Here is a 22,894-nt window from a genome sequence, read left to right on the forward strand (position 1 = left end):
CTTGTTAAACACGATGGTCCTACTAAAGGAATAAGTCAACATTTTGGTAAAGACACCCCTGCTAAGATGCAGCAAGTTGGCTCTGTTACTGTTCCTTTCTGGAGTGATGTTTTTGAGATTCTTCACCATAATGTTGTATTGTTGGTCACCTGATTGCTTCATTGTACAATATAACGTATAGATAAGTGCAGTATGAATGGAAATGCTTATGATGCTTATGTTTGCGAATTCCTATTTCCATAAATTTTATATTGCTCTTTGATAAATGGGACAAATTAAAATTGGGAGTATTTGAAGAGGTGCTTATGCCTCAGTTCAAAATATCAAATGGGTTGTAACATATATGTTTTACTAGGTGAGTTTATGCCCGTGTTAGGCATGTGCATAAACAAGTAAATTTTCCAACATCAATCAAGTAACATCCAAAAGCAAGTCTAAAACATCCAAACACTATTTAAGTAACATCCAAAAGCAAGTCTACACATTCAGACACCATTCAGGTAATATCCAACGAAATCAAACAAGTAAATGTTCCAACATCACAAGCACAACAAACTAATTCTCTCCATCAGACTTATCATCGTCAGACTCTTCAGATCGGCAATTATCTATGAGCTGAACCACTAGATTCTCCAGTCCATCAAGTCTTGAACGGTCTGCTTTTTGCTTTTTCAACAATTCTTGTACTTGTATTCGCAATGAATCTATTTCTGAATCTATCTCTTCCTGATTCTGCGAAGAATCTAAAGAAGCAGCAATAAACCCGTACATGATACAACCTGTGCAATGGTCGGATCCAAGACCACGTGCTTTACGTTTCTTTACTTCACCAATCTTCTTTGACAATATTGAAGCTTCATCATGACCCATAGTTCTCCCTTTTTTCTTTTCCTGCAAAACAAAAAATATGAGTTGGTTAAAAGTTCAATCGCATTTAGTTAAAATCAAGGAAAATATAATAAACAATTTACCAATATCCTTTGATGAGTCCTTGGTGCCTTTGGTTGGATGCTCGGCTTTTGAAATTTCTCAGTGGTCCACTTTTCAACAAGTCTAACCCATAAACCTTCTAGCCTCCAATCGGGCTTCTCATTCATTTCCCGAGCACTCTCCAAGGTTTTATTTGCAAAAAAGCAGCGTTTATCTCAAAATTACAAAATATATGATATTCATGTTCGGGACACCATGCACACTGTGTCTGCAAATAATTTATAACATTAGATGAAATAAGTAATTTGATAAATAATATAAAGATTTTTTTTCTATTTGTACCTTGAAGTGATTCCACATTTGTTCTCTGTCATAGACAGGTACCTCTTCCCAGGAACTCCAAGCATCTCGATAAAATGATACAATGGAACCCATAATCGCATCTGCAGATTCTAAGCCGGGAATAAACCTGCATTGAATTTAAAGCATGTAAAAACATATATTCAATAACTAAAAACTAACAGAAGTACTGTTGTTTACCCAATAGTTCCAGCGGGAGCAATAACCAGCCTCCCCAAAGCATCCAGCGCTCCAACCTGTACAAACTTTTGACTCTGTGTTCCCGTAAAGATTCATACATTTTAATAATTAATTCGGAAAAATTATGAGCTTAAGAATACAATGTATTCTCGCCTCAAAGTATGTGAGGGTCCACACAAGGACAAGAAGACCTTGGGACAGTTCAATGTGCCTAAGGGGCAAGTTTACAATTCATATCCCATAAAAGTCTAATCCACCAGATTTACTTGTAAGTTGTAACTACTGCCAGATAACAAGAATCGGAGAGGATTAATGTTTCAGAATTATGGAAGATCCAATGCAAAATTACAATATGATTGCAAATTTGCAATGCCAGGGCAGACTGCTAACAGTTGATTGTTTGGTGACTAAATGTGTGCCAAATTACTCAGCAGCTGATGCAGTTATACTATGTCATACCAACTACTTGGACCAACTGCTTTCAATAGATTAAAGGAAGACCAAAATAGCAAAAGCTCTGAAAACAGTATAAACAAAATTCATTCATATCTTGTGGATAGAAAGAAATATCAGAATCTTTGAGGAAAAAGCTCGAGCAGCATGAGCCGCATGAATAGGACAACTCCACATCTCCTCTCATATGACATGCATGAATAAAACATTTCATTTATCGAAAGGTGTTGATTTAAAGATTGTGTTCATGCATGATTTTAATCATTTCAAATGATTGTATTTCGAAAAGACTTCTGAATACATGTAAGAGGCGTATAAGTAGAGTAGAGAGGTAGTGTAACCTGTAGTCTCGGAAACTTTTTTCTTTCCCTTAGATTTACGTCTCACTGCACTAGTACTTTGTGGACGATTGTTTTCCTGAGATGCCATCTGTATAATACAAGCACAGTAAAAAAAATACAATAATTTAAGAATATTAATATAGTTGTTACTTCTTCAACTTATTATATGAATAAAGAACATAAAAAAACTAACAGTAATAATTTTTCCCCAGTTTGCTTTAAATTGATCATTAATTTTTTTTCACTGCTAGTTTCATTTTCATCGAGTAATTATTTCTCGCTTGTTTTATGTTCATCCATTGAATCTCCATTCTTGACTGGCATGGATGTATCTTCCTCAAAATCTTGTTGATTTGAGGTACGAGTAAAGACTGACGGATAAGTTCTTCATAGATTCATTTGATTAGTTGGGCTCTAATGTGGGTATAGACATCAGTTGAGAAACCAACTATCGTTTTTTTCACTAGTCTGCTACTTCTCTGTTAGAAATCAATAGCCACTTCATGAACGAAACATCTTTCCGGGTAATGAAAAATTGTCGCTCAGTCACCCGGAAAATATACATAGATGGTTCTATCTTTTGTGTTAGATGAAATTAACAAAGTTTCAAAATCATTACTAAATACAATAAACAAAGTTCAGAAGTTAATTAGTCAAAGCAGAGACTATAAAGATTCAAGTTAATATTTTCATATGAGCAAAACCCAGAAAGAAAAAGAAAACTAAATCAAAGCTAAATTCTTCATGGAACATTGAAGAAAATGGTGATATCTATCCAGATCTATTAAAAAAAATCTCATAGAAATAAACCTTAAAAGTGGAAGGAAAAATACACTTAACCTCGACTGAGCAGTGGTGCCGCCGTGAACGGAGTCCCGACTGGACGGCTTTCTTTGGCTGTCGTAAGAGGTGAATCGGAGTAGAGAAAAAGAGTGAGGCAAGGAAGAGAGAGGTGAGAAATGAGGGTTTGCTCCCAATATAAATACTATAAGTTTTTCGACCTCTTGACGTCGGAAAATTGTAGTCGGTAATCAGTTATAAATACAACCTCGATTTTCGCAATCTTTACGTCGGTTTTTTCCGTCGGAATACCAAAAGTTTTTAATTTGGTGTACTTCTTCTGAAATGGCTTCTTCCTCTGTTAATTCCATTGTCGAAACTCACTTCATTATATTCATCAGTGCCAACCTGTTTCGTATATCCTCATGTTATAATAGTATTAATTATGGATCAAATAACTAGTTTTAGGTGATTCAAATGTGCAAACCACCAATGGATTAAGTGAGTGTAGGGTTCAACAAGATTTCATTATTCTTCAGGATGGAAATTGGAGAAGCTGAAGTTTGCATTTTTGAAGCACTTAAACATTTATATGCATGTATTGTTGTATGTATATGTCTGGCACGCTTGGCTTGGTTACTAGGAAGGGTTGCATCCGTCATCTGAAACTATGAGGAAATACAACCCAAAGATCGAGTATCCAATTCAATCACCTGGTAACACAGGATATTTTCGAGATATAGCTATGGACAGCTTGGAAAAATTTGGAGTTGGTGTAATCTATCCGCGGAGGATTTTTTATTTTTACAATGATCTTCATAGTTATCTTACAAGCAGTGGTGTAGATGGAGTAAAAGTTGATGTGCCTTAAGGTATGGACATGGAGGTCATGTTGCACTTACTGGGAGATACCAAGAAGCTAGTCTGTTGCGAGAAACTTTGGAGCAAACAACCTCATTTGCTGTATGAATCACAACTCTGACTCCTTCTACAGGTGATTATTACTCTTCAGTTGAAATTGATATGCAAGGTATGGATGGTTTGGTGTGTACTATATTTGGTTGAGTACAATTACGCTCCTAAATGACTTCAACTTTTGTCTTTAAACTGAGGGAACAATTTATGCTTAAGCATTGCTGATGACAAGGTTGCTTTGATCAGATCTTATTGCTTCTGTTCTGTGTTCTATTATGGGGAAAAACTTGAGCTTAGAAAACTTACTTATTTGATCACAAAAGAAAAGGCTTGAGCTTAGAAGAGCTAACTGCTCTGCTTATGGTAATATGGTTGCTGTTTTGTCAATTTTTAACTACTCTTTTTGTCAATGTGGTCACAGGTTTGTATCTAGATTAATTGACATCAACGAGAACGGTAAATTTAGGGGCTCGAAACAAGACACTCCATACACTGACCTCCAAGAGTTGATAGATTTCATCAACTTTGATACTCAAAAGGGCATAATTGTACGTCATGGAAGCTTTTGTTTAGTAGTTTTGCTCTCTCACTAAGTTGTGACTTCACTGCCACTTAAGTTCTTCAGGTGGTTGGGGAGTCTGGACTATTTACTCCAGCTGATATTGGTTATGTACAAGAAGCTGATGTCTAACCGGTAAGCTTCTTTTCTAATTTAGAAGTTCACAATGATAACTGCGTATAATTATTTACTCCTGCTAATATGGTTTTGCCTGGTCTTCATTTGACAATCATGTTATCATCAACTACTATGATAAGTGCATTCTGATCAATGATGTAGTTTGTTTATACCCTTACCCTTGTCCTTGTCCATCATAATTCATATATGGTGATATTGTTGTTGCATCTCTGTAGGTGCTAGTTGGTGAGTCGCTTGTAAAACAGCAGGATCCTACTAAAGGAATAACTGAACTTTTTGGTAAAGACATCTCCTGCTAAGAGGCAGCAAGTTGGCTCTGATACTGTTCCTTTCCGAAGAGATCTTTTTGAGATTCTTTACCACAATTTTGTGCCCAACAATCAAACCTCCTAAAATTCCAAAAATTAAACATGTTTATAACTAAAACATCCAAAAGGAAGTCCAAAACATCCAAGCACCATTCAAGTGACATCCAAAAGCAAGTCTAGACATTCAGACACCATTCAGGTAATATCCCAACGAAATCAAACAAGTAAATGTTCCAACATCACAACCACAACAAACTAATTCTCCCCATCAGAGTCATCATCATCAGATCAAAAATTGTCTATGAGATGATGCACTAGATTCTCCAGTCCAGCAAGTCTTAAACGGTCTGCTTTTTGCTTTTTCAACAACTCATGTACTTGTATCCGCAATGAATCTATCTCTTCCTCATTCTGTTTCAATGGAGAACTTAAAGAAGCAGCAGACAATCCGTACATGATACAGCCTACACAATGCTCTGATCCAAGGCCGTGTGCTTTACCTTTCTTTACTCCATCAATCTTCTTCGACAATATTGAAGCTTCATCATCGTCTGGCGATTGGTTTGAGCTATCATTCTCAGAAGTAGGTTGACTTTGACGCCATTCATCCAAGCTTTTTTTGTATCCAGTCTGAAAGATTAATGATAAGCTAGTAATTAATAAACAAATTCATGTTAAGGAAAACATATTAGCTCTGAAGCTAAGATCTTACATTTGTCCTCTCAACATGTGGCTCAAACAAAGTACTATGACCATCTTTCTTATTTTTCTCAACATGTTGGATGCTTATCTTTTGAAATTTCTCAGTGGTTCACTTTTCATTAAGTCTAGCCCATAAACCTTCTAGAATCCAATCGGGCTTCTGGTTCCTTTCCCAAGCACTCCACAAGAAATTATTAAGCATAAAAGCAGCGGCTATCTCAAAATTATAAAATATTTGATAATCATGTTCGGTATACCATACGCACTTCGTCTACAAAAAATTTATAACATTAGATGAACAAAGTAATTTGATAAATAATGTAATGAACTAATTTATTGTACCTTAAAGTGATTCCACATTTGTTCTCTGTCAAAGACAGGTATCTCTCCCCAGGAACTCCAAGCGTCACGATAAAATGATTTAATGGAATCCATAATCACAGTTAAAGATTGGCTGAAGGGGGAAAACCTGCATTAAATTTAACATATGTAAAAATATATATTGAATAACTAAAAACTAACAAAAGTACTATTGTGTACCCAATCTCAACAGGAGCGATAATCAGCCTCCACGAAGCATCCAGCGTTCCAATCTCTCCAACATTTCGACTCTGTGTACCTGTAAAGATCCATAAATTTTGATAATTAATTTGGGAAAAATTATGAGCTTAAGAGTATAATTTATTCTCGCCTCAAAGTATGAAGGGTTCGTCCACCCAAGGACTAGAAAACCTTGGGATAGTTCAATGTGCCTAAGGGACAAGTTCATAATTCATTGCCCATAACTAATCCACCAGATTTACTTGTAACTAGCCAGATAACCCAAGAATGAATTGGAGAGGAGCATTAATGTTTCAGAATTATGCAAGATCCAACACAAAATTCACAAAGTGGTTTCGAATTTGTAATGCCATGGCAGACTGCTTTCAGTGGATTATGCAACACACAAAGGGAAGACCAAAATAGCAAAAGCTCTGAGGGCAAAGCTTGTGGATAGAAAGAAATATCAGGATCTTTGAGGGCAAAGCTTGTAGATAGAAAGAAATATCAGGATCTTCGAGGGCAAGGCTTGAGCAGCATGAGCCTCACATATAGGACGACTCCAAATCTCCTCTACATACTTATAGAGTGACTCCGCACTTATAATTAGAGAGAGACATTTGCTTCATTCTTTTGAGTACTAGAGCCTGTCTTGGTTGACTATTTCACTAAGCATTACAGAAATTCCATAAACAATAGTTTTTCTTTTTTGTGTTGTAATTTATGATCTCTCATATGACATGCATGAATAAAACATTTTCATCGGTAGAAAGGTGTTGATTTAAAGATTGTGTTCATGCATGATGTTAGCCATTTCAAATTATTGTATTTCGAAAAGACTTTCAAATACATGTAAGAGGCATATAAGTAGAGTGTAGTAGTGACCTGCCAGTGGAGAGGTAGTGTAACCTGTAGTCTCCGAAACTTTTTTCTTTCCCTTAGATTTATCTTTCACTGTATTAGTACTTTGTGGACGATCATTTTCCTGGGATGCCATCTGTATAATACAAGCATGGTAAAATAATAATAATAATAATTTAAGAATACTAATAAAGTTGTTACTTCTACAATCTATTATATGATAACTAAAGAACATTAAAAAGACTAACATATTAATTTCTCCCTTGCTTTTCTTTGATCATTAAATTTTTTATATTGCTAGTTTCATTTTCATCGAGTAATTATTTCTTGCTTGTTTTGTGTTCATCGACTGAATCTCCATTCTTGTGTGGCATGGATGTATCTTCATAATCTTGTTGATTTAGTCTACAAGTAATGACTGAAGGATAAATTCTTCATAGATACATTTTATTAGAAATAAGCCGGGAATTTTGAACATGCACTCAGCTACCCTTCCAAACATCTTCTGCCCAATTACCCGAAAAAGTATACATAGATGGTTCTATCTTTTGTGTTAGATGAAATGAAGGAAGTTTCAAAATCATTACTTACTTCAATAAACAAAGTTCAGAAGTTAATTAGTCAAAGCAGAGACTCTAAGGATTCAAATTAATATTTTCATATGAGCAAAACACAGAAAGAAGAAGAAAACTAAATCCAAGCTAAATTCTACACGGACCTTTTAAGAAAATGGTGATATGATCTATTCAAAATCTCATACAAATAGTAAACCTTAAAAGTGAAAGAAAAACGGTAGAACAAGGAAAAAATACACTTATCTCAACTGCACGGTGGTGCCGCCGTGAACGGTGGCGCGACTGGACGGCTTACTTTTGCTGTCGTAAGAGGTGAATCGGCAAGGAAAGAGTAGAGAAAAAGAGTGAGGCAAGGAAGAGAGAGTTGAGAAATGAGGGTTTGCTCCCAATATATATTTAAGTTTATCGACGGCTTTACGTCGGACTGCGTCGGTAATGACTTATAAATATAGCCTCGATTTTCGTAATCTTTCCGTCGTATGAATATCAAAAAGTTTTTGTTTTCTGTTTTTCTTCTTCTGAAATGGCTTATTTTGTACTCCAGTATTCTTCTTCCTCTGTTCCTAATGTCTTTGCCTACAGCAATTCCCAAAATTCCATTGTCGAAACCCACTTCATTATATCCATTTACATACGCTAATGCAGTGGAGAGAACACACTAAACTGTACCAACCTGTACGTACTTACTGGAGTTATATATGATATGAGCATTTTCTGTGATACAGTTGCGACAGGCCAACAGCTCTTTTGCAAGGCTGATGTGCTATTCTTCTCAGGTGGCAGCACATTTAGAGTGGTTTGGATGGTGTACATCGGATGCATTCTACAAGAATGTCAATCCACAGGGGAATAAAGAAGGTCTTGAAAGGTACAAATATTTTTTGGTATTCTTCTTCTGAAATGGCTGATTTTCTAGTATTCTAGTTCCTAATTTCTTGCCCACAACATTTCCCACTTCATTATATTCATTAACACACTGTTTGTTGAAGGATCACAGTATATTCTCCTGTATATCAGATAGTTGTTTATCGTAATATCGTTGTTGTTTTGTCAATTTTTAACCACTCTTTTTGTCAACATGGTCACAGATTTGTATCTAGATTAATTAAAGACGGCAAATTTAGGAGCTTGAAACAAGACACTCCATGCTTTGACCTCCCGGAGTTCATAAATTTGATCAACTTGGATACTCAAAATGTAATGACCCATTAGGTCATTTTTAGAATTTTCATGAAATTTACCGTTTTGTCCCTCCCGACTTTTGACCCAGAGTTATTCTTGATTGAGTTTTGAAAGTTGGTTTCAAGCCTTGAGTAAAAAGTTTATATTTTGGCAAGTTTTGAGTGTGAAAGGCAAAGTTGCTTAAAAAGTGGTTTTTGATGTCATTCGAGGTTCGGATGCTTGGATTGGAATTCCGGAGGTTCTGTTGGATTTGGAGGATGATTTTAGGCGTTGTGTTGTTTCTTGTTGTGTTTTGAAGGTTCCATTGAGTCCGGAATGTCGAGTATAATTGATATTACGGGATTCCGAACGAATCCCAAGGGTCTTGTCAATGTTTTTAGACTTGGATATGTTTGGTGGTGTCTGCAGGCCTCGCTTTTGCGAAGGTCAATCGCTTTAGCGACCTTCGCAGAAGCGAGAGCCTCTTCGCTTAAGCGAGCGTTGCGAAAGCTAAGGGGACTTCGCTTTTGCAACATCAGAGGGGGGGGGGTTTGATCTACAATTTTGATGTTTAAGCTTCATTTTTCATTTTTGAGCTTGGGAAATCCTTGGAGGCGATTTTTGAAGAGTTTTTTTTGTGCTAAATCATTGGAAAGCTCTTGTAACCCTAAAATCTCATTTCCCTTTGACTATCTATGGATTCTAACATCATAATTTGGGACTTTGATTTGGAAAATGGCAAGATTTCGCAAGAACTTGAGTTTTAATCTAAAATGGGGATTTTGAAGTGATTTTAAATCCTTTTTCAAACTGGTTCTCACGAATGAGTTCCTAAAGCCTTAAGTAACATTTTCAAGTGTTGATTTTCGGATTCAAACCCTATTTTTGAAATTGGATTTTGAGTTGATTGACTCATTTTTTCAAAGAAACTGATGTGGGTGTTGTTGTTTCTGGAGAGTGATTGTGAATACTTGATTGTTATAGATTATGTGACTTTGAAAGTGATTCGGAGAAAAATGGTCAAATACCCCCCTCCCCCCAATCTATATTTAGATTTTTCAACTACATACTTATACATTACCCCCCAAACTACTTTAAAATGGAATAAATAACCCCTTAAAACGTGATAACTGGCCATCTGCCTTGTGGTGATTACATGCACTTGACACGTGTGTTTCACCAATTAATTTTTTTTAAAAAAGTTTTCTCTCCTTCTTCTTCATCCTTTCTTCTTCAATCTTTTTGTAGCCCTAATTTATTTATTTTTTGTGAAAGCTTGATTTGGGAAAATATTAGGGAATACATTGGGGGTCTTCTTCTATTTTTTTTATCTTCCTCACAAACTTAATTCGCTGGGCCTCCATCTTTTTCACCATTATCATCTGAGAAATCCTCATCACCACCTCCACCTCCATCTTTATCACCTCCCTAATTTAACAGCAATAATTCAACACCCTAACATATCTTTATCATCTTCATTTATAATATCTCTCAGTTGTTCAAGATTTCCAATCCCATTAGTTTCATCATCTCCATCATTCTCATGATTTTTTTTCCTCCTCTAATTCTTTCTATTTAAGATCTTTATCTGGGGTTTTTTTTAAACTCATTACCTAGCTAATCTATCAATAGGGGATTCAAATCTTTTCTCCCTAACTTCACAACTTGTTGCAGATTTTGTTCCTTCAATGATTTTTCTTTCAATTTTTTCACTTTTGTTTTACTTGATAAATCAATCATAATTAAATAGTATAAACACTTGAAAAACATGTTTAATTTGAACACTTTTGTTTTGATAGTCCTATTTGATGATTGCTTTAATTTGTCGGAGAAAATTCGATGATAATGGCAGTGGTAGGTTAGGGATGGAAATAGTGGAAGAGTACCCTTGACTCTTGAAATAAACCCAGGTTAAGTGGAAATAGTGAAAGAGTACCCTTGACGCTTGAAAGAAACTCAGATCAATTTTTCTCAAATTTAATCCAAAATCTTTAGGAATGATATAAATATATGTAAATTTATCTATAATTTATTGGGGTTGATTGATTTTGCAAGAGTACTATATGAGTTCGAAAATTTGTTTGGAAGCAACAATAATGAATTCGGTAAAAATGGCGGTGGTAGCACCGATTTAGAGGTGGTGAATGATGGAGAGATTTGATTTATATTGTTATGGAGAAGAAAGAAAACAAATAAGAAAAATAAATAATTAAAGTACATATATTTATTGAAAAGAGATACTAAAAATAAAGTTTTAGTAATAGCTTTTGATGTGGAAATTTTTTATTATGTATGAGGCATATATATGACGTGGCAGACATAAAAATAAAAAAATAAAAAAATAAAAAAATAAAAAAAGGTGGGGGAACTTAAAGATAGCTAGCGGATGGGTCCTAGCCATATCCACTTGTCAATCAAATGATGTCTCATACAAGTATGACTTGGCGTACCTCATGCATGATAAAATAGGAAGGTATATAAAATTAAGATATAAGTAATTTTTTTAATCCTAATAATTAATTTTTTTAAAAAGTATATATAAAATTTGTAGTCAAAATTATAGTTTTTAGGGAAAAGAGTCTGAAAAATACTCCAACTTTGACCGAAATCACTGTTACGATATCAAACTTTATGGAGGACCTTTAATAGCCCTGCATTATTTAATAGTGTATTTATAATTATGCAATACCTATGATGTCCACGTGAACATATGTATACCTTTAAAATACACTATTAAATAGTGTAGTAAAAGGTCATTTCCAAAGTTTGGTATCATTACTGCAATTTCGGTCAAAGTTCGAATATATTTCAGACCCTTTTCCCTAATTTTTATTTATGATTTCTTAAGAAATGTGTCAGGAAAGTAGACAAACAAAATATTTATTAAATTTCACCTAGCTTGAATTTTAAGAATAAAAAATATCATATAAATTGACGGATATGTATTTATGTAGGTGTTTATGAATGCTTTTTATTTTTGAATTTCAGGAAAATAGTATCAAAACTTATGTAATTGTTTGTCAAGATCATTGATGCTCTTTTCGTTATATTTTCTGAAGAGTATTTGATGGATTTAAGTGCTTTTGGAAACATGAAATTGTTGAGAGAAGAATAAAAGAACAAATTAGTTTTATACCTTTTTTTTATATTAATAGTCTACATTTTTTTTACAAAATTCTTAAGAAATTATAAATAAAATATTAGTTTTACTAATTTGCACCTTTATTTTTTTTAACTTTATAAATTTTATTTACACTTTCAAAAAGAATTAATTATTATAATAAAATTAAAAATTATAATTAATTATATCTTAATTCGTAAATTAACAAATAATTTTATATAACTATTTTTAGCAATTTAAATTATTAATATCAAAATTGAAAAATAATATCATAATGTTAGAAGCAGAATGAAAAATTTACTAAAGAATAGTAGTGCAAAATTTAGAACAATGATTGGAAAAGAAACCAAAGAAAAAAAAAGTAAAAAGTAAGAGAGAGGGGAAAAACTTTATAAGGGAAGAGAGAGAGAGAATAGTTTGGGCTATTTTCTGAAATTGAATTCAACTATCCACTTGGCAAAGTATAAGTGGAGCCTCATACAAATTTTGTCAGCCATGTCATATATATGTCCTATACATAATAAAAATTTTCGTCGGCAATGACTTATAAACCCAGCCTCGATTTTCGCAATATTTCCGTCGGAATATCAAAAGGTTATTTTTAGTTCCTAATTTTTTGCCAAAATTCTCGAAACTCAATCCATTAACATAGAGGAGCATTGGAGGGAACACACTAAAATGATGGCAGCAGCGAGTACATGCATCCAGGATGGTTCGCTGTTGGTAAACGGTAAGACTCTGTTGACCGGAGTCCCCTTTAACGTCCAAGTTTCTCCGGTGGAATCTTCGGCTGCTTTCTTCTTTGGTGCAACTTCATCCATACCCAGCTCTAGACACGTCTTTTCTCTTGGGGTTCTTCAGTAAGTCCTCTGCTTTGTTTACGCCAATTCCCTTCCTATTTTCTAGTGGAAGAAAATTTAAGCCGAGGCAGGTTTTGAATTATGGTTGATTCCAGGTGCAAAGTTCATCTTTGTCTTGAATCTAGAATATGTTTCTACTTGATTGAGAAACTCCAATTAAAATAAGGATGGTGCTTAATAAATATCTCACTATTGACTTTTGAGAGTGCTATCTCATTGGTTAAGTTCATGTTTGGCTAGTCTCATAGGTGTCAGTAGGGTCCTGATATTTTCCTTTGTGGAAATTGCAGGGAATTCCAGTTCTTGTGTCTCTTCAGACATAAAATTTGGTGGATGATACCACGTGTAGGGAAATTAGCCTGTGAAATCCCAATGGAAACGCAAATGCTTCTCTTGGAAGTGAAGGAAAAGAGTGCACTCTGCCACGGAGATTCTTTGCCTTTATCTACTGACAGAACCTTCTATGTTTTGCTATTGCCTGTCTTAGAAGGATCATTTAGAGCTACATTGCAAGGGGCACGTTCAAATGAGCTTCAGATATGCGTTGAAAGTGGTAAACTGAGCCAACCTTTTTCATATGTCCTCGTGATATAATATGAATTATTGATCAAATAACTACTTTTGTTTTAGGCGATGCAAATGTGCAAACCACCAATGTGTCTGAGGTAGTTTTCATGAATTCAGGAGACAACCCATTTAAGCTGATAAAGGATTCTATCAAGTAGGTCATATTCAGAAAGACTGATGATTGCCTCTTACAAGTCAATAGTAGCTTGAAGCTATAGTAGAATATCTTCTATTTTATATTATTTTGCAGGATACTTGAGAATCATATGGGAACATTTAAGCATATTGATAACAAAAAGGTACTGGAGTTATAGATGACCATTTGCTGTGATAGTTGCAATAGGCCAGTAGCTCTTTTGCAGGGATGACGTGCTATTCTTCTCAGGTGCCAGGACATTTAGATTGGTTTGGATGGTGTACGTGGGATGCTTTCTACATGGATGTCAATCCACAGGGGATTAAAGAAGGTCTTGAAAGGTACAATATTGAAGTCAAATTTGTGAATGAATCAGATGTTGTTTCCTGTGTCTGCCCCTTCTTTTACATACCATCGTTCTCTTCTCCACTCAGGTTTATGGAAGGAGGCTGTCCACCGAGATTTTTGATTATTGATGATGGCTGGCAAGAGACGTATAACGATTTCCAAAAGGAAGGAGAACCATTTGTTGAAGGATCACAGTATGTTCTCCTATATATCAGATAGTTTTTTTTTGTCGTAATATGATTGCTATTTATTCAATTTTTAAGCTCCCTTTTTTGTCAATGTGGTCACAGGTTTGCATCTAGATTAACTGACATCAAGGAGAATGGTAAATTTAGGGCATTGAAACAGGACATTCCATGCTATGACCTCCAGGAGTTCACAAATTTCATAAAAGAAAGTTATGGATTAAAGTGAGTCTAGGGTCCAGCAAGTGTTTATTGTTCTTCTTGATGGAAACTGGGGAAACTCTGTAAATTCATACAGTTTGCAATTTTGAAGCACTTTCCTTTATGTAGATTTGTATATGTCTGGCATGCTTTGCTTGGTTACTGGGGAGGGCTGCATCCGTCATCTGAAACTATGAGGAAATACAACCCAAAGATTGAGTATCCAATTCAATCACCTGGTAACACAGGAAATCTTCGAGATATAGCTATGGACAGCTTGGAAAAATTTGGAGTTGGTGTAATCGATCCCCAGAGGATTTTTGATTTTTACAATGATCTTCATAGTTATCTTGCAAGCTGTGGTGTAGATGGAGTAAAAGTAGATGTGCAGACTCTTTTAGAAACCTTAGGGTTTGGACATGGGGGTCGTGTTGCACTTACTGGGCGATACCAAGAAGCTCTTGAGGAATCTATTGCGAGAAACTTTGGAGCAAACAACCTAATTTGCTGTATGAATCACAACTCTGACTCCTTCTACAGGTGAGTAATCTTCGGTTGAAATTGCTATGCAAGGTATGGATGAAGTTATTGTATTGATAATAGTTTCTGATTGAGAAGTGAACTGTCAGCTCAAAGAGGAGTGCAGTTGCAAGAGCGTCGGAGGATTTCATGCCCAGGGATCCTACTTGTCAAACACTACATATTGCTTCTGTTGCATTTAACAGTCTTCTTATGGGGGAGATTGTGGTTCCAGATTGGGACATGTTCCAGGTATGGTATCATCAGTAGAATGTGAGTGAAAAGTGACGATGGTTTGGCGTATACTATCTTTGGTTGAGTACAGTCATGCTGCTAAATGACTTCAACTTTTGTCTATAAAATGTGGAAACAATTTATGCTTTAGCATTGCTGATGACTAGGTTGCTTTGATCAGATCTTATTGCTTCCGTGTTTGATCATAGAAAAAAACTTTAGCTTAGAAAGCGTACTCATTTGATCACAAAACAAAAGGCTTGAGCTTAGAAGAACTAACTGTTCTGTTTATGTAGAGCAAGCACTTCACAGCTAAATTCCACGGTGCTGCAAGAGCATTAAGTGGGTCTACAGTGTATGTTAGGTGAGAGGTCCTATTACACTATGCAGTACAACATTCTGTTCTATGACCAGAACTTCTGCATTACTATTTAAAAGAGATCTTATTGCAAGTTGATATGTTGTGACAATCTCTTCAGTGATGAGCCGGATCACCATGATTTTGAACTACTTAAGAAGCTAGTTTTGCCTGATGGCTCAATCCTAAGAGCTAGATGTTCTGGGCGGCCAACGCGAGACTGCTTATTTATAGACCCCGTCATGGATGGGAAAAAGTAAGATGCATTTCCGTAGTTTTATCAGTACTCATTTCTAAGGGATGTTTCCCGCACACACTAGAAGGTCACAGGGACTTCTTAGTGGCTTCGGAGAGAGGGAGCTCCTACAGCTGAAATATTGAAACTGCAATGTCTAATGACACTATTAACCTTGACCTGCTGCAGCTTCTTGAAAATTTGGAATTTAAATAAGTTATCCGGTGTAATTGGTGCTTTTAATTGTCAAGGAGCTGGAAATTGGCCACTGAAGGAAGGATCTGAGAACATCCTTGCCTCGACTTCGAAGCCTCTAACCATCACTGGCCATATCAGCCCTCTTGACATTGACTATATTGGGGATATTGCTGGTGATGATTGGACTGGGGATTGTGCCATCTATGCATTTAACTCAGGTAGTCTTATGATAACTTAAGTATAACAGCTTTTGCGTCCCTACAAAATTTAATCTGTTTTGAAAAGCGAAAATTCTGTAACTGACCATTTAGCTTATCTCGTTGTGTTGTTAGGTTCTCTTTCTAGATTGCCAAAAGAAGGGAAAATCCAAGTCTCATTAAGTACACTTGAATGCGAAGTATTTACCATCTCTCCAGTGAAGGTATGTCAACTGTCTGCAATATATTTGAGGTTTTGGAACATTCTCTGCTAAGGGAAGCTCTTTAATATCAAATGAAATGTCACATGTACAGGTTTATAATAGTCATCATTTTGCTCCTATTGGATTGATTGACATGTACAACTCTGGTGGAGCTATAGAGGGTCTTCTTTGCAGCCAGCTTCCATCAGGATGCAAGATACAAATTAAAACACGAGGCTGTGGCCGATTTGGAGCCTATTCTAGCTCTAAACCAAGCTCCTGTACAGTGAAGGGTGAGGAAACAAAATTCAACTATAACACTGAAGATGGACTGCTAATTATTCATCTTGAAGGTGATTGTGATGCTAGGGAAATTGCTGTTGTCTATTAAGCCTCTTTGAAGTGGACATCAGATTATGTATTCTCTTTATTGTACCTTCTCTTTTTATTTCATTTTTCGAAGGAAAAAAACTGAGACTTTTGTGCAGTTATGTTCATCTGACACCTCTAGTTTCTACCTAGTTATTGTAAGAATAAATTCAATTCAATTCAACTCTACTATAAGATCCCCTTCTCTCACCCTCCCTGACATTGTCTTCGCATCGCAAGGAGGAAGAAGGGTCTAAAAAAGAGCCAAATGCATACAACTATTCAACCTAAGAGATTAACCTTAATTCCTTTACCCAAACAACCACTTGATTGTTATCAATCCCTTTTAAGTGAACTCGAACTTAAAGTAAGAAAGAACTTAAATCTAAGCTCTTCTCACCTTCAACTATAACTCTAGTTTGAAATAATGTTTACTTTAGATTATAACCTCAAAATTTACTTCTCAAAAGTGGATAAAGATTACTACTCGCTAATCTTGTACATGAACATATATGATATGACCATGAAAACAGACTTCGTACTAACTGTACAGGCAATAAAAAAAAAATTAAACAAAATTAGCCGTATGTATATAAATGTATCAATATTATATAAATAGTGTATATAACTGTGTATATGATGTATAATTATGTATTAGAGATGTGTAGACATCCATACATGTTTATAAAAAAAAAATCAGTTCCGACCAACTCAAATCTCTTCTAAACAGTCCCAAATTTTAGATATGAATTTCTCTCGATGTTTCAAGTCTTTTTGTATATGATTCACTCAAAACAATTCACGTTTGTGGCACGTCAAATTTTAAATGAGCTTTGAAGAAACTTTAATAGCCAATGCAGTCTTTTAATCTTGATCAACTTAAAATTTTCTTTAACAATCCCAATTTTAGATATGAGCTCATATGTTTCAAGTCTTTTGATATATTATTCACTCCAAATGATTCACGTTTGCGGCATATCGAATTTTAAAATTGAGCTTTGAAACAACTTTAATGGTTGAACATGAAAGAAGAAAGAGAGAAGGAGTGAAGAAGGAAAGCAATGAAGGAAGAAGAAGGAAGGGAGGAGTGGTTGATCATATATATTACACAGTGCATTGGAGCAAGATGGATGAAATGGAGGCTTGCATTTGGTGTCTCGTGTGATAAGAATGTGTCACTTAGACTTAAAAGGTAAGTTCTATAAAGTTGTTCCTCAACCAACTATATATATTGTATGACACAGAGGTAAAGAGATGATGATGTTGAGATGGATGTGTGAGTATACCAATAGAGATAAAGTTAGAAACAAAGACATTTGTGACTATGGGATGTAGCCTTCATTATGGATAAGATGAAGGAATTGAGGCTAAGATGGTTTGAGCATGTGAGGAAGCAACGCATATGCCTCATAATGAGGTGTGACTTGTGAGAGTTGGCTATGATGGGGATAAGGAGAGGAAAATATGGGCCAAAAAGTATTAGAAAAAAGTGATTAGACATGTCATGACACCTCTAATCATGATCCCATGGGAAAGGAGCATAAAAATCTAGAATTAGGATATAAGATTAATAGACAGTTGAACGCATCTAAATTTTCATATATGTAAGTATTATTATTATAGTCTCCAATTATTAAAAATTATCAACTCTTTTAATTTGCTAAAATTGACAAATAGCATGAAATATCTATTTTTGATATAGGAACATCTTGTGAGTGCCCTAATCTTGTGTTAGTTTCAACTTTTACCTTTTCAAACATAGTTCATATAGGTCATTACTAGGAGAGAAAGGGGTAGAAATAGTGTTTACTATCCCTTTTGACTTGTCATAGAAAAAATTAAACATTGCTTTTAAATTTCAAATTTTACAAAAGAACTTGTGAAATTTGAAATTACAAAACAATGTCTATCTTGAATTATTTTTTTTATAAAAAAAAATGTGATATTTAAAATCCTAAGATAATAGAGTAGTAATGTAGTAAAGAAAGGAGTGTTGGCTACATATTTGGGGGCCTGAGGGGGAAAATCTCAAAGGAACTAGGACCATCCGCCGGCTTCAAAACCTCTGCTCTCTCTACTCCCACCTTATCTTCTTCCTTTCACTCTACCCTAAAGATAATGTCTTCTCTTACCAAACCCTTAATCAAGAATTTATCCATGGCGACCAATTCTTGCCTTACTCTTCCACCCTTCTTCACTACCACCAAATCCATGTCTTTTATCTCAACCCCATTAAAACCCATCTCCCTTTCTTCCTCATTCTCCTCTTCATCTTCTTTTTTATCTCTTAAAAAGACAACTACCCAATTCCCATCTATTGTTTCTGTAGTGGCTGCTCAGCAAGATGATGACAGCAGTGTTGGCCTTGAAGATAAAGAACAAGGTGGGGAATCGCTTAGCTTTGATTTTGCAAGTGTTGGTGATGCAGGGGAGAGTGATGAGGCTGAGGCCGAGGCGGAGGAGTACGAAGAACCTCCGGAAGATGCGAAATTGTTTGTTGGGAATTTACCCTATGATATAGATAGTGAGGGGTTGGCTCAACTTTTTCAACAGGCTGGTGTTGTTGAGATTGCTGAGGTAACAATGCCCTAATTTCAATGACAAGTTTGAACCTTTTTTTTCAAAATAGTGAAAAAATAGAGATTCAGGTATCGCGTTGTACTTAATTTTGGTTTTGCAGGTCATTTACAATAGGGAGACTGATAGGAGTCGTGGATTCGGGTTTGTGACGATGAGCACTGTGGAAGAAGCTGAGAAAGCTGTAGTACTGTACAACCGTTATGTGAGTTACAATGGTTCTGTTTCTTTGATGAATTTGTCATTATGGTTTATTCTTTTTATGTTGAATTCTTGGATTTTGCTGTCAAAAGTTGAACTTGAAGATGCTTTCTATTAGATATGAGACGTTTATTCTTTTTGTTGCTGCAAATCAGAACCCCTCCCCATTTTTGGCTACATTATTTCTACTAAGAAACAATGTAGGTTAACTCTATATTTGTAGGTTCAATTGAGGCTCAAGAGTCCTTTTGCCTCTAAGTTGTTTTGATTCTCTAATATCATGTACAATGTGAGAAATTCTCTTTTTCTTTATCAACTTGCTTATAAAATTTCAATGGAACTTCTTTATCAAAAAAAAATTTCAATGGAACTTAAATATCTAGAGTTAAAGGTTCATGAAACAAGTATTTGCAGGTGAAGGTGAGTTTTTTGAAAGGAAGGATGATTTTGATATCCATCCATTAAGGTTGTGAAAAATTGTTGCATGTGATTTTATAACATTATCTCCACAAGTAAAAAATTTCTTTATGATAGTTACCTTATACATGACAGAAGTAAAAGCATTCTGAGCTCACTACTGAAGGAAGGAAGCTGAGCTTGTTGGCTGAAATGCTTCCTTCCACTCTCCTGGTTTGCTTCTTATGTTGATAGCATGTGTAGAGAATATTCACTCTTGATTGGCAATCTATCCCTAGTAATGATTATAGAAGATTCATACAGTTTGAAAAAAACGATTCATATTGTTGCACCAACTAAGTTGGGTAGGCATAGTTGATTTATTAATAACTTGTCCCAATCAAGAGGCTGTTCCCTCTGGAAACTTGGGAGAAGGTAAAGGGCTTCCATAGTAGCTCTGAAGCAAGAGAGTAGGAGTGTCTTCTGCACTATTATCACCCCTCCATGGATGAGCATGAGCAAGAGAGGAAGTAGAGAGGGAAAGGCTGGTTTGTCCTTTTACCAACTAACTATTTTGTATGTGTGTTTGACTGAATGTGCTGGTCACTTAAGAGTGAATGTGAATAATAGAATCTGATGTTTTCCATGTGCTATGCCCTTGAGCTGTCCCTTTAGAAAAGGCCTGTCACACAATTCTGATATTTCTTAGTTATGATGTGACATGTGGATACGTTGGCATATTACTGAAACTCTTCCTAATTATCTATTTTATTTGGCTAGGATATCAATGGAAGGCTCTTGACGGTCAACAAAGCTGCTCGAAGAGGATCACAGCCAGAACGTCCACCTCGAACATTTCAGCCTACTTACAGAATCTATGTTGGCAACATCCCATGGGACATTGATGATGCACGCCTTGAGCAAGTCTTCAGTGAACATGGTAAAGTAATAAGTGCCCGGGTGGTTTATGACAGAGAGTCTGGAAGATCACGAGGCTTTGGTTTTGTGACGATGTCAAGTGAAGCTGAGATGAGTGAAGCAATAGCCAACCTTGATGGACAGGTGATGTGCACACACATTATGACACTCACACACATGCATGATAGGAATTGATCATTGCATGAGTCCTTTAGTCCATCCATGAGTTTGATTCTAAATGCTTCGACACCTTCTAACCATTACTATGAAAAAAGAAAAAAGTTAGATCTCTTTTCTAGATTTTTAATGATAGATCAACTTTTTTCTTAAGAATTTTGATTAGTTTTCTATGATAAATTGCAAAGTGCCTGCGATCTAGATGTTTAACTAACATCAGGATCCTCTCTAATTTACTAGATATCTATCCTGATTCTGATATCCCTATATTCTGAATCTTATAAGAGAGCAAGAGAATTACCAACATGTGCTTCTATACTGGTGATGGAACCAAATTTTACGCTTTATAGATTTCTAACTCTTTAATTTATTTGTAATGGCATGCAGTCTTTCTGCACTTATTTTATATAATTGGCGTTGTGCAGGAGTAGACAAGCTATACATGCAACTTTTCAAATATGGGAATATAGTTTATAAAACCTGTGTTTGTAAATTGGTATCTTATAGATATCGTATTCTGTGGCTAGAGGCCAAGTTAAAATTGGTTGCCGGTGTCATCTTGAAGTACCAACGATGTCTAGATTCACTATTATCCCACCCCCAGCAAAAAGAAAACAAAAAAGAAGAAGAAAATTAAGATGTGTAAGAGTCTAACAAATGAGATTAGTACACTCCGGTATCATTTGTTTATTGCATCACTTGAAATAAACTGTAGTACTGTACCGATTTTGCATTAGTGTCGAGTGTTTGGTTGTCATTTTTGGTATCAGTAACGCAAACCCACATTAGTTAGTTTGTACTTCCCACACTATTTATGCAAACTGTGTATGCCTCCATCTTCCCCAAACCCCATTTATGGGATCACACTAGTTTATTTGTTAGTGGAACATATGTAAGAGCATAAAATGGTTGCTATAGTACTACTTGCTTAGTTAAGCTACTTCTTGTCATCTCATATTAGTTTCTAATAATTCTTGTAATAGCTAACCTGGTGGGTTTTGCTTCAAGATAAAGCCGAACTTTACTTGGCATTCTTCTTTGGAAAGAGAAGTTGCTTGCCTTAGCACACCAATCACCTTAGCGATGAAAGTCTTAGCAATGAAAGCTAGACAAAGTAATATTATATATTAGTTACATATTCATTAGATAAGAGATTGTGGATCTGTTTCATAGTGACGACAACTGGGTTGGTATATTCAAATTTTGATATGATTAACTAATCCGACAAGAAATGCAAATATATGATGATGATTATCAAGTTCATTATAATTCAAGTATTATGATTCCTGATGTGACTTGTTCACGGAAGAAATGACCTCTCTTTGTATTGTCTGCTTAATACAGATGTTGAACACTTAGTTACTTGGTTGATCATTGACCTCATTGACAGATTCATGTTAGGCATATATTTTCTTTCGAGATATTTGATGTTGAAGCTAATAGTTTCTCTTCGTTGTTGTATTTCAGACTTTGGATGGGAGGACGATTAGGGTAAATGCTGCTGAAGAAAGACCTAGGCGCAACACGTTTTGATTTTGATCATATGTTTTATTTGTTCGATTGGCTTAGCAGTGACAGTTCTGCAGCTATGAGCAGTTAGATTTTCATCAAACGTCTTTAATTTAGCTCTCTACTTGTAAGTTTTTATTCGTTGATTACTTATATAGGGCACAGCAACTTTTTTTTTGTGTTTTTTCTTCCGCTCTTGCCCTTTGGAAACTCTGAAGTAGAGGATTGAATGCTGTAAGATTTTGAATTCTATTTGGTACTCATTTGCCGTTAGCTTTTACACCTTCATGTTGCTAGAACTTATTCAGAATGGATAGGAAGCTTCACTATGATCAAGAGATTTGGTATGACATCATATGCAAAATAGAAAGCATTGTAAATTGTTTTACTGGTGTTCTGATTCAGGATCTCCACCTTCACATTAATCCAAAGATGCATACCATGTGTATATTCACAACATTATATCACTTAACTACTTGAAGGAGCATCACTTTGTTGTCAACACTTGGTGCAGGTAACAGGATACGCTATATATATATATAGGTACTGTACTATAGGAGTGTACGGTTAAGCAGGTAAGCA

At 35.4% G+C, this 22,894-nt stretch overlaps 3 protein-coding genes and 1 long non-coding RNA gene across 4 annotated transcripts; 2 read left to right on the plus strand and 2 right to left on the minus strand.

Annotated features, from left to right (window-relative positions):
- Window positions 1–435: 435 nt before the first annotated feature.
- On the minus strand, window positions 436–1,118 carry LOC107061355 (uncharacterized). Its single transcript, XM_015310489.1, has 2 exons — window positions 972–1,118; window positions 436–891 (listed from the first exon to the last, which is right to left on the minus strand). Exons 1-2 carry the CDS (start codon window positions 1,095–1,097, stop codon window positions 556–558), a joined length of 462 nt encoding a protein of 153 aa, XP_015165975.1. The 5' UTR covers window positions 1,098–1,118; the 3' UTR covers window positions 436–555.
- Window positions 1,119–5,639: 4,521 nt separating this feature from the next.
- LOC107061356 (uncharacterized) lies at window positions 5,640–6,590 on the minus strand. Its single transcript, XR_001473929.1, has 3 exons — window positions 6,207–6,590; window positions 6,009–6,135; window positions 5,640–5,937 (listed from the first exon to the last, which is right to left on the minus strand). It is a non-coding gene; the product is annotated as an uncharacterized lncRNA (long non-coding RNA).
- A 5,891-nt stretch (window positions 6,591–12,481) lies between these two features.
- Window positions 12,482–16,631, plus strand: LOC102596906 (probable galactinol--sucrose galactosyltransferase 2). The gene is made up of 14 exons (XM_006351364.2): window positions 12,482–12,784; window positions 13,075–13,337; window positions 13,415–13,505; window positions 13,602–13,650; window positions 13,737–13,828; window positions 13,922–14,029; window positions 14,126–14,245; window positions 14,351–14,761; window positions 14,851–14,992; window positions 15,271–15,338; window positions 15,454–15,588; window positions 15,757–15,983; window positions 16,098–16,186; window positions 16,278–16,631. The coding sequence occupies exons 1-14, from the start codon at window positions 12,603–12,605 to the stop codon at window positions 16,554–16,556; spliced, it is 2,256 nt and encodes a 751-aa protein (XP_006351426.1). The 5' UTR covers window positions 12,482–12,602; the 3' UTR covers window positions 16,557–16,631.
- Window positions 16,632–18,515: 1,884 nt separating this feature from the next.
- On the plus strand, window positions 18,516–22,592 carry LOC102598291 (28 kDa ribonucleoprotein, chloroplastic-like). The gene is made up of 4 exons (XM_006351369.2): window positions 18,516–19,111; window positions 19,215–19,316; window positions 20,489–20,770; window positions 22,271–22,592. The coding sequence occupies exons 1-4, from the start codon at window positions 18,653–18,655 to the stop codon at window positions 22,334–22,336; spliced, it is 909 nt and encodes a 302-aa protein (XP_006351431.1). The 5' UTR covers window positions 18,516–18,652; the 3' UTR covers window positions 22,337–22,592.
- The last annotated feature ends 302 nt before the right edge of the window (window positions 22,593–22,894 follow it).

Source organism: Solanum tuberosum, unplaced genomic scaffold (assembly GCF_000226075.1).
Source record: "Solanum tuberosum cultivar DM 1-3 516 R44 unplaced genomic scaffold, SolTub_3.0 scf00127, whole genome shotgun sequence".
Classification (NCBI taxonomy): domain Eukaryota; kingdom Viridiplantae; phylum Streptophyta; class Magnoliopsida; order Solanales; family Solanaceae; genus Solanum; species Solanum tuberosum.